The 12294-nt window shown below is 38.8% G+C and overlaps 1 protein-coding gene across 1 annotated transcript; it reads left to right on the top strand.

Annotated features, from left to right (window-relative positions):
* Nucleotides 1-504: 504 nt before the first annotated feature.
* Nucleotides 505-5227, top strand: LOC109916090 (heat shock transcription factor, Y-linked-like). Its single transcript, XM_020515798.2, has 2 exons — nt 505-1129; nt 4327-5227. Exons 1-2 carry the CDS (start codon nt 554-556, stop codon nt 5113-5115), a joined length of 1365 nt encoding a protein of 454 aa, XP_020371387.1. The 5' UTR covers nt 505-553; the 3' UTR covers nt 5116-5227.
* The last annotated feature ends 7067 nt before the right edge of the window (nt 5228-12294 follow it).

Raw genomic sequence — 12294 nt, 5'->3', positions numbered from 1 at the left:
AAGTGTACACATGGAGCTTGCACTCTCCTGTTTCCAGCAGGATTTTGAGCTGCAAAGAAAAAAGCAGAAATTGCTGGAGAAACTCAGCGGGTCTGGCATCACGAGTGGAGGGAGAAAGCAGAGTTCGGGTCCAGTTGGTACATTTTGTGTTAAGAGGAGGAGGAGGGGGTTGGGGAGGATGGATAGCATTTTTCCAGTGGGTGGGGTGGGGGCTATGAAGGTTTCCTTATTGTGACGGCCCGTGGATTGTGGCAAACCTTATTGTGACGGCCCTGAGCGCGTTGGTGGTTTTGTTTTATGACGATCTGGAACTCCTCACGGTGTATTTTTTTTTTCCCCAGCAGCGCATCAGCCCCACTTATTCTGAGCCAGCGCTAGCTTCTGTGTGTACATCCAAAATCAATCAGCGTCGTTGAACCTTGTGACATCTCCTTGTTGGCACCAATAAAGGAAAACACCTTCAGCAGCAGTTTTTTTCTCCCCCTCCCTTCCCCAATTCCCCCCCACTTCCAAAAATTTAAGAAAAAAAAAGAAACCCCATATATATAAAAAAATGTCTGCACTCCAGAAAACCATCAAAGTGGAAAAGGACAGCGACACTGAAGGTGACTTAAACTCTACAGCGGGGGAGACAGTATCCTCTGACCAGAAAGAAGTCCCTCAGCTTTCTGACAAAACACATGAAGTGCCTTCAGCCGGCTCCGGGTGTGACCAGATAGCCTCAGGAGACTCGGAATTGAGGACAATTTTAGAAGAAAATGCTCTCCAAGCTTTGACTGAGGAGTCGGTTTTAAAAAGACCCCGGTTGGTCTACTACGAGGAGGTAGGTGACACTGACCTTATGTCACTTACCTTCCCGAAAAAACTCTGGAAAATCGTTGAGAGCGATCAGTTTGCATCCATCCGGTGGGACGAGGGTGGAAACTGTGTAGTTATAGATGAGGAATCCTTTAAGAAAGAGGTGCTGGAGCGGCGCGGTCCCTCTAGGATTTTTGAAACTGACTGCATGAAAAGTTTCATTCGGCAGCTGAATCTGTATGGTTTTAGCAAAATTCGCCAAGATTTTCAACGATCTGCCTCTCTTTCTGAATTCATTGCTGAAGAAAAAGGAGCAGTTTCAATGACCAAGGTAGAAAAAAAAAACAAAACGAAACAACAAAAGAAAAGTATTAAGAGTAACAAACGATTGTTGTCGCTAATGTCGTACGGACGCACATTTCCCCCCCCCATCCACAACCCCATCCCCTTGTCCCCTCCAAAACCCAACCCTCTCTTGCCTTCTGTTCTCAAACTCCACAGTCTATTGGAGATGTAGGCGGATTGCTAAAAGGTCGACCTCAGTCTGTGGCAGCATGTCCTCAATATTTCTGAGATTGCCTGTTTGGGATGTGGTTTATTGCCTCCCAGGTCATGTTTACAATGATCCCAACAACAATAGACTGCATTTAACTTTGTCAGCTGTTGTTGTGAGCAAATAGCAAAACATTTATATATTAATGTATATAAAGTCTGTCGTGCATGGCTTAAGTAAGCTGTTTAATCCTACAGTAAAGGAAATGATAGTGTTCAATAGCAGCTCTTATAAAGAAGTTATGCATTTTCCAATGACTATTAAAATGGTCTGCAAAATGTGACCAGAGCCATCCTAAGCTGCAACAGCCTTCTGAAAGAACTAGTTCCAAGCCTGTTGACTGGTCCACCCTCTGACCAACCACATTCCCCTTAATAATGTGCTCATTATCAATAAGGGTAATTTAAGTCTTTCACAATGTATCTTTGAAATAAAGGGCAAATGCTGGCTGTCTATGTAATCTTATTTTACTTGTAACCTTGACCATCACAATGCTCATAGATTATGACCAGGTTGGAGTCACTCATGGAATAAATGCAGTGCAGCACAGCCTCTTAACCTGTATCCTCTGTATATTTTTACTAGGCTGACCTACAAAAGTGACTGACATTGTTGCTAAGGTGATGATGCTATAATAGGTCATTCCCTGTTGCTATGTTAATTATATTATCTGTGATGTCAGAATGAATTGGAGGCTGGACCTCTTTGATTAATAGACCTGCGACGTAGAGAATATGTGTTGGGGATTAATGCATATGTGACATCTGCACAAGTAATATGCAACAGACAGATTGCTGAAGAAATATATCGAAAACATTGTGTTCTCTCATGGGTTGTAAAAATGGACCCACCCGTTCCTAATAGGCAACCAGGAATGATCTCCATATCGAACTATATATAAACCAAATACATTCATAACAATTTAAAATCAGATGTCTCAGTTTGTAAATGCTTATTGTTTTGGGTTATTGATTCAGAAAGCCAAGGACCAATTAAGGTTCAGTTCCTTATCTGTGCTTTAATAATTGATTTCAGCCAAGGAGATTGTACTTCTGGCTAAAATGTATTTGGGGTTCCAGCAGGATCACTGTTAAGTGACCAGTTAGTGTGTGCATGTGTGTATTGATGTTAGCTGATGCTGCTTTTGACCACATAACCCATCCAATAATCACTATCTAGATGCACACACGAAGAATGAGTGGCGTCAGGTGAGGTCATGGAGATCCCTTTAGAACTATGCCCTACTAGAAATCACAATGTTCAGAATGCAGAGAGGAAAACATACAGAAGGAAAAAACATGAAAGAACCCTGTAATGGAGTGGTTAGAAATGTTTGAGATAATGCATTGTGTATTAGCATTCCAAACATACCAAATCAGGAAGACGTATGTACAATATATATTCAATTTGTTATATACATTTGGCACTCCTTTCCTGAACACCATTATTCCTTGCTTATAGCATAACATACTCCTGATCCTAATCGCCTATACTTGTAGCAAATCTCAGTACCCTGATCAGAATTTGCCATGTACTGACTTTGCATGGGCAATGCCAAGGGAGATCCACCAGTTGTTTAATTAATTCTCTCAGCAGTATCCAGTTGATGTCACCACATTGGGTTAGTCGAATGCAACATAGGCTTAATTTGAACTGAAGTTGCAACTGATTTGATTCACAAATGTTCAGTGGTCCCCACCCGTGGCCAGATTTGTCCAAAATGCTTCACTGTTTCTCCTTGTGGTTTGGTTCCAGATTTGCTGTGGACATGAGCAGATTACGAAAAAAACTGTGAATTGCTGGAACCTTTTCTGGGTTGTTCTTAACACCTGTCCTGACACAAATGCCAGCAACAAAAATGTTTACCAAAGATTACACTCATCAGTTATATTGCTTACTATTTCTCCACATTTCAATCTTCCAATCAAGTTTATTCTCCTCGTTATGTACAGATAGTGAAAGGTGCAGGATTGTTTTAAAAATCTAACTGGCTCTCAAATGTACTCCAGGGAAGAAATCTTGCTCTATACATTTGGTCTAGCCTACATTAGACTTCCGGTCCCCTTTGTTATGTTGTTAATTCTTAATGTCTTCAGAGACATGGGCAATAGGTAATGCCTCAGTACTGTTTATCATGACCCAAAACAAACACATTTAAAAAGCTGTTTTATTTGCGTTGCGTGGGGGAAGAAGAGAGTAAGAATAATTTATTATATGTGAAAATTTGAATTTCATCATACTTTGCATTTATTGAAATTTTGAAATAAAACTTAGGGACTTTGTTTTACTGAAATAATCTGTGGGCTGCTTATGGAAAGCACAGTAAATCATTTGAAAAGCTGACTGAAAGATGTACAGAGGCCATTAGCAAAGGCTAAGTCTTCACAATATATAATGACAAGACCAGCCAATCTTTCAAGATTGCTCAGCAGCCCCCAGGAATTTAAAAATAATCTTCAGGACACTGCTGTAAGCAATCTATGAGAAAGAAATACACATGAAGAAAATTACTATTTTTAACAATGCTTCACTTGAACCCTTGCAAATATTAGTTTAAAAATATGAGACATGGGGGACAAGGGCAGTTTGATAACAGGCAGTCATTCGCTCAGATCATGAGTTTATTTGCATTCCAGTTAGCGTGAGAAGGTGATATGTCACAAGGAAGGACCCTTTAGAAACAGAAAGACAGAAAATAGGAGCAGAAATAGGCTATTTGGCTCTTAAGAGGATGGGGTGGTAGTAGGCGAGTCATGTGATGAGAGGTTCAGGGTTCATCCAACCAGAGTTGGCAACCCAATATACTTAAGATACTTTAAAAAATGATTAAAATTTCAATAGCCGGAGCCCTCTAAGACTAAGGCAAAGTTCTGTGGTGCCCCAGTTACAGTGCATCCAAAAGAATTCAAAATTGAAAAGGTTAAGTCAGTTATATCCATTTGGTGATTAATAAAATGATGGTATTTTCATTTCAGTTTCAGTTTTACCATAACCTGAATTTCAGAAGAGATTACCCTCACCTGCTGCCCAGAATGAAGCGAAGAGTTGGCATTAAAAGTGCGATTCCTAATCTTAACTGCACAGAAGGGGATTCCAATAGTGACTTCCCTGTCAGTGGGGGGACACCAGGAGGCCCGAGACAACTAATACAGACATTAGCTGTACAGCAGAACAACTTAGTGTCACCTACGAGGGAAAATGAGCAAAAATTTGCATTTGAAAATAATCTCAGCAATCAACGAGTCACCAATACTGGGAACACAAATGGTTCTAGCAATCCGGCTCCCCCTGCCCTTGCAGTGAGACCAGCCGACCATATAGCTACAGAACAAAGCACTAAAGTAAACCAAATGACTCAGTTTCATCCGTCACAACATGGCGGCCTGATCCGGGCTGGTAATCATGCTGTGGAGACTAGCAGCACCACTTCAGCTACCTCAGTGTACCATCTCATGCCCCCTATGGCTGCTGGCTTTGGACCTATGATGGGGATGCCAGGTTTCCAAGGCATGTACCCTGACCTTGCTGCGGCTGCTGCCCAAGCACACCTGGCCAGCTTGTTGCCATTTTGCAATCCGTGGTTCTCCATGCCCATGATGGCGGCTGCTTCTGCTATTTCTATGTCATCGGGGTCTTCAGTCCACCATCACCGGCCTCCTCCACATCATCACCACTGCCCCAACTGCAACTGTCAAGGAGGTAGTGGATCTTCCACGAGAAGTGGTCCCAGAAACAGTGATTATATGACAGGGCCACACAGATAAGAGTATTTAAAGTGATGAAGACACCTTATCCAGAAATGATATCTAAAGAACATGTTAAAATAAACTCCTGAACAAATGTTCTTATCAACATTGGTGTATTTGCCTGTGATTTTTTTTTCCCTGTTCTCTTCCTTCGCTGTCACTCTGTTTTTTAGTCTCCTTACCCGACTTTTGAGAAGTCTCTTTAATTGTTGGTGCTTGCCATAAAAAAAATCATTAATTATTTTCCTACCAAAATGGGTGCATCGTGAAATGAAAATATGGTAACTGTAAAGAAGCATTACTGTTTAATTATTAAAACTGACATAGTACTAGGCTGAGCTTAGACAGAAATATAACCTACAACTTTGGTTTATTTTTTATGCGCATTAAAATGTTGTTAAAAGCTGTATTCCTGATTTGTATATCTGTTGCAACCTGTTGCCCCTCTGGAAGGGTCTGCAAGCTGTAAGAATAAGAAAAAAATAAAATACTAAGAAAGAAAAAGCTGTAGTGATTTGACAGTTGCATCTACGTTTAAATTGATAAAGTAAACTCACTCACAACTCCAGTTGCTGTTAAAAAATAAATTTTCAGAATGTCACTTAATCCATCCATCTTCAAAGAATTGCCACATAATCCTAAATGTTTAAAGAGCAGGAATAGTTAAAGTGACTAACATTATACTGTCAGACTCAGGTTCCCGTGTCCAATTTTCTGAGGGTGAATGTGAGATTGTCAGAGTGGAGAAATATTTCCACAGGTTTCCAGAGACAGTGTTCCACCCTTGAGGACTTAACAGACCTTTTTAGATGTGATAGTCAACTGGTAACAGAGCACCTAAATATTATAAACCTTTGTCTTTATGCTTGTTTACAGATTGTCCAATTTTGGACATCTTTGATTCCTTCTGCAGTCTAATTGGACATCACTCACATCCGTTGGACATATACTCAGATCTAACACTGGTGACCAGATTTTGTATTAAAACAGAGTCTCTGCCCACAACTTTGAGGATAGAATTGATATTGTTTCCCTACAATGACTGGGTTGCACTGCACGCTCTGGATAAAGAAGTCATTTAGTGCATTAGAATGTTCAGCTAAAATAAAACTTGTTCACAAGATCCTCAGGGATAATTCTATACCTGACTTTACGAAGAGGTTGCAATTCTTTTGGATTTAGGAAGACATGCTGTTCTGAAGAATTAACTAGTCCTTTTAAACAATGGCACAAGACAAAGAATATTCCTCGAGTTTGATACAGAGTTCTCCCCACAACCGCCTAGTTCAACCAAATTTTTAAGCAAATTACAGAGTTACTGAAGGAATTATTGTTTGAGGTAAAATCATTTTCAGAGGATAGAAATTTACATAATTATCATCCATGCAACAAGATGTCACTGGAGTTGAAATGATTTATAAAATGCTTACGTCTTTATGAGTGTGCAGAGCATCACTTAAATGTTACAACATAGGCTCTTTGGCCCATCAAATGTCTTTTGATGCTTTTTGCTACGAGTCACCTAATCTGACCCCACTCTAATGCTCCTTGCACTCCTTTAAGTATCTTTCAAACAACCATCTTATTCCTTTTCTTTCAAGGAGTTTACTCCAATAATGGGGTTGGAGGAGAAAATTCACCACTTGAACTATTCGCTTTTTTCTTGCAACCATCCCTTTCCTCTTTTTGTGGTTATCTTAAGTTTGAGCCTTGCAAATGTTTCACCAAACAGAGGAAGCAATACATTTCATTTACCCTACAATAACATTTCATTGTCTTAAGGATCTTTAGCACACAATTTCTCAAACTTTGTTAGATTGAAAAACCCTTATTTCAAGCAAGATCCTAATAAATCTACACTATCGCCTTTCTACTACTTGTCATAGACTTTTTGTAAGAAAACTATACGCATCCCTCCAGCTGAGGCTTCACTAGAATCTTGTGTAAATTCAATACTGCCTCCTTGTTTTTGTATTCTAGGCCTCTGGCTACAAAATCAAGGATTCTGCTTATCTTTATAACAGATATGTCTACTTTAGTTATTACCTGTGCATTTGAATACCAAGGTCACTCAGCCTCAGCTCCTCTGTTCGATTTAAAGTATAATCATTTTAGGTACCCTTTTTCCTCCTATTTTTGCATCTAATATGCACTGCCTGTTGAAATGTGACTGCCATCTCGATTCCCACCTTCCTTTAGTCATTCACTTTAAAATTTGTTACAACTCTCTCCCAATTTGTTGTCATCAGTGAGTTTAAGTATGACAAAAATGAGTGGGTTTATCAGGTTACCTGTACTGGCAGTAAGAGGAAGATTTTATATTGCATCCATGTAAAGCATTTGAAAACAAAAACAATTATTAGTTATCCATTTCAAAAATGTTTGGCAACAGCCATGTTTTTGTTATTATATGATTTTGTTTGGTATTCTGTAAAAAAAAATTGAAAATATGAATGCTCGGTTGCTATTTTAATTCTTAGTCAATGTTATGTGACACAATGTGTTGTAACTTTATACAGTGTGTGTAGATTATGATAAATATTAGCAGCATAACTGAATTGGAATGTTCCAGTGTCGATATGCTTCTTATTCTGTAACTGATTTGATGTCTTAAGCTGTTTCCCCGTGCCTTCTCAAAGTGGTTTAACTTGGAGTTTAATTTTAGAATACTGCAAATTGGATTTTTTTTGCCGTGAGTTTATGAACTTCCTGATCAATGGAAGGCAAATTCATCAAAACTCATAGGCAACATGCAACTTGAGCATCTGTGAAGAAACTCTGCACGAGTGACACCAAGATCACTGTCCCTTTTTATCCCCACCTCCTCCTTTCTTTGACATGTTGCATGAGTTAACGAACCAAATAGTAAAGGCTTACTTGTTTTTATCATGAATTTTACTAAATTGTTAGACAGTTGTATGGACAGAGTGTGCAGTGCAACATAGAACTGAGTCCCACTCTTGGGAAACAAGCATCATCACTCAAGGTTTTTACATACTGAGTGAAATTGTGTCTCCCAGATTAGTCTACATTGTGCCTCTTTGATTTTTTAGACATCCAGCACATGCATAGAATTCTTTGTAGTTTCTACTTCTCTCTATTGAATAATGTGTTATAATTGTTAACTTTGGACGTCTGTGGTAAAATGTCACCTTAATTTTAGTGTCACCTTCCGATTGCTTATATAAAGGGGATAATTTTTCACCCGGAATGTCTAATACCAATAAATGTTACCAAAGTGATGAAGAGTATTCAGCAAGGTCTTTCAGTCACTCTTTGTTAGTGTGTCTTATGCTTAAAAATAATCGAGTAAAGACAATTTATGCATAGCTGTCTTGCATAGAACATCATCAAAGTGACGTTGTGAAGTTCTCCAGTGAGTCAAGAGCTGTGGTGGAACTCTTTACTTTACACCAGTTTGATTTAATTCCATCTCCATTTGTCACTCTCTTGGGTGACACAGCCAATCTTTCATTCTGATGATATGAACAACAGGAAAACAGGGTGAGAAATCTCAGCTTAACTTCACAATGGATCTACACAACCAGGAGAGAGAGAAGAGATTGTCATCCCATTAGAATTGGTTGGATTCAAATTGTGGTTCCAGAACTGAAGGAGAATATACTATCCATTACCTGCCCAACACTAGGATTTCAAAGGTAACCTCAATTTTGTGTATGTATCTTATTCTTATCCTTTGAATACACTTCTTTTAAATAACAAATGTTTGTTTTGCAGTTGTTTGGAATATATCTACAAAGGAACACATATGTCTCCATACAATTCTGGTAAGGCAATTGTATTTTATCTGAGCGTATTATGGAATATTGTTATGATGTAGAGGTGCCGGCGTTGGACTGGCGTGGACAAAGTCAAAAATCACACGACACCAGGTTATAGTCCAACAAGTTTATTTGAAAACACAAGCTTTCAGAGTGCAGCCCCTTCATCAGGAGCTGTGAGAGGAGAGCACACAGGCACAGAGTTTATAGGCACAGAGATGAAGGGCAGAGAGATCAAAGGATCATACAACTGATGTGAGTGGAGGGAACAAACCTAAAATGGCTGGCTGACTGCCTCCTGTTGAATCTTTAATCGTTCATACATTCCTGCATTTTAGAAACTGCAGAAGCAGGATATAGAGAACTCTGTTAGAAAGGAGACGCAAGTTTCAATTGATTAAGTTGCAAATTCCAGAATCTGTTTCATGTCACTGTCCTGAGATAATTAAAGGTTTTCATCAGTGTTTGCCTAACTTTCTAAACTTCTTTAACCTAGAATCAGGCTGGTTTTATTCCGAAAGCAGGAATTTATAAAACTGACTGACTGTGACTACAAATTGTGTGTTTCTTGAACAAAATAGAATGTATTTGCAAATAAGCAAACATCTTGATTGAAATGATTCACCTCATAGGTTTATATATATATGTGTGTGTGTATATGTGTGTATCTGTGTGTGTTTTATAGATTTATATATATAAAGTTTTATATATTTTGAAATAAAACCAGCCTGATTCCAGGGTAAAACTCTGAGACAGATTCTGAACAAGGCTTCACACCTATGATTCAGTGTCTGACCCGAGATGTCACCTTTTGTATATTCCTATTGCTCTGCCTGTTTGAAGTTTAGAAAGTTAGGCAGACACTGACGAAACCTTTAATTATCTCAGGGCAGTGATGTGAAACAGATTCTGAAATTTGCATCTTAATCAATTGAAACTTGTGTCTCCTTTCTAACAGAGTTCTCCATTTCCTGCTTCTGCAATTTCTAAAATGCAGGAATGTATGAATGATTAAAGATTCAACAGGAGGCAGCCAGTCAGCCATTTGATCACAACAGTTGTATGATCCTTTGATCTCTCTGCCCTTCATCTCTCTGCCTATAATCTCTGTGTCTGTGTGCTCTCCTCTCACAGCACCTGATGTAGGGTTTGCACTGTGAAAGCTTGTGTTTTCAAATAAACCTGTTGGACTATAACCTGGTGTCATGTGATTCTTGACTGAGTATTGTTATATTATTGAGAATGCACATGGTTTTATAGCAAATTCTGATATTTTATACTCTATGTACGGCCATATATCATCAAACAGGTTTACAAATTGATTTTTTGTTTACAGTCTTAATTACATCATAGTTAATGTCCTGATGGTATAGTGGCTTCTTTGTGGTATTTCAATACACTTAAATGTTTAGTCTTCAACCAGCTGGCATGTTATGGGAATTCAACAAAGGACAATGAATAATCTTTCCTGCAGACCAGTGCATTGTGTTAACCCAACTTGACATAAATGGATATAAATGAAGTTCTTTATAAAATAAGTCACAAATTATACACCATTTTTGAGCCAATGCAGGTAGTTCTGCTATAACGCGTGTTTCTTTAATGTGAATTGGCTGTAACATGATTGGTGAATAGTGGACGTTGTTTGGAAAATGTGAACTTTCTGCTGTACAGGTATAGTGATTTTCTATAGTGATGTCCCTGTAACGCGATTTTCTATGGCAATTTTCTTTAGCGCAGTTTTCTATAGCGCAATGTCACACAAGAATGCAACTATTGTGTTTCAGGAGAACTACGTGTATAATACATAGGAACAACATTATATGTTGCTGTTGCAAGTTAACTATCAAATTCCTCACACTGGTGTTAATGTAACTTGACCGAATTTTCAGCAGAGTGATGAATAATTATGGTATTTCTGTTCATTCTGCTTAACTTAATATATTAGCTGGCTATCTTATTACAAATATTTAACAACCAGAGATATGGTTTTTGTGATGCAGTGATAGTGTCCTGACATATAAGCCAGCAGCTCAAGGTTCAAGTCCTACCTGCTCTGGAAGTGCATCATAACATCTCTTAACAGATATTTGATTACAAATATCTGACAAACCACAGGTAGATAGGATAGTGAAAAAGGCATTTGGTATTCTTGTCTTTATTGGTCAGTGCATTGAGTATAGGATTTGGGATGTCATGTTGTAGCTGTACAGGACATTGGTTAGGTCACTTTTGGAATACTATTTTCAGTTCTGGTCTCCTTGCTATAGGAGAAATGTTGTTAAACTTGAAATGTTGCAGAAAAGATTTACAAGGATGTTGTCAGGGTTGGAGGGTTTGAACTATAGGGAGAGGCTGAATAGACTGGGGCTATTTTCCCTGGGGGCCGAGGGGGCGACGTCATAGAAGTTTATAAAATTATGAGAGGCATGGATAGGGTGAATAATCAAGGTCTTTTTCCCAGGGTGGGGAGTCCAAAACTAGAGGACTCAAGTTTAAAGTGAAAGGGGAAAGATATATAAAAGGGACCTAAGGGGCAATTTTTTCAGGCAGAGGGTGGTGCATGTATGGAATGAGCTGCCCGAGGAAGTGGTGGAGGCTGGTATAATGACACCATTTAAAGGCATCTGGATGGGTACATGATTAGGAAGGATTTAGAGGGATATGGGCCAAATGATGGCAAATGGGACTAGATTAATTTAGGGTATCTGGTTGGCATGGACGAGTTGGATCAAAGGGTCTGTTACCTTGTTGTATGACTCTATGGCTCTAACCAGAGATCAACTTGCACCCCAGTTTAATAGACTGTATTTTACATTGTTTAAAAAGTTTCCATTGTTACCATTTAAATCTTGTCATTGTCAAGTTATTGTAAAGAGTGAAGTAAGAATGGGTTTGTTTCAGTTGAGGGACAGAAGCCCCTTTTAAATTGTCAAAACGTGCAGAGCTATGATTGATGATAAAATGATGAATCACTGATAACGCAGAGACTAAAGGGCAAATCAAAGAAGACATGACTATTTGCTGTGAGCTCAGTATTTGGACCAAGTGTTTTTATAATGCTGGCACGTTTTCCTGTGTCATTGAATCTTGATGCAGCATGCATTGCTTCAATTTCAATGTATTATGATCCCAGTTGACAGCACAACTGGAAGAGCCAGATCCCAGAATGAAATCTAACTTGATGAATCTTTTCTTTATTTCAATTAATGTGGCAGGCATTCACTGAAACACGATCACACTAGTCTGCAAAGTTTCTTTAACGAACGAACAAAAGTTTATTATACAAAAAGCCTGTCTAAATATAGAACACAATTTGAAAGATCTTAAACACCCAGCAAAACAAAGTTTCAGATAACAAGGTGTAGAGCTGGATGAACACAGCAGGCCAAGCAGCATCATAGGAGCAGGAAGG

Source organism: Rhincodon typus, chromosome 14 (assembly GCF_021869965.1).
Source record: "Rhincodon typus isolate 14 chromosome 14, sRhiTyp1.1, whole genome shotgun sequence".
NCBI lineage: Eukaryota > Metazoa > Chordata > Chondrichthyes > Orectolobiformes > Rhincodontidae > Rhincodon > Rhincodon typus.
Note: the sequence above shows the minus strand (reverse complement) of the source record. Positions and strands in the feature narration are given on the sequence as shown.

Excerpts from the sequence above, each read along its gene's own strand:
- LOC109916090 (XM_020515798.2), top strand. The coding sequence starts at position 554 with ATGTCTGCACTCCAGAAAACCATCAAAGTGGAAAAGGACAGCGACACT. Across the intron at positions 1,130-4,326 it reads GAGCAGTTTCAATGACCAAG|TTTCAGTTTTACCATAACCT; the intron begins GTAGAAAAAAAA and ends TTTTCATTTCAG.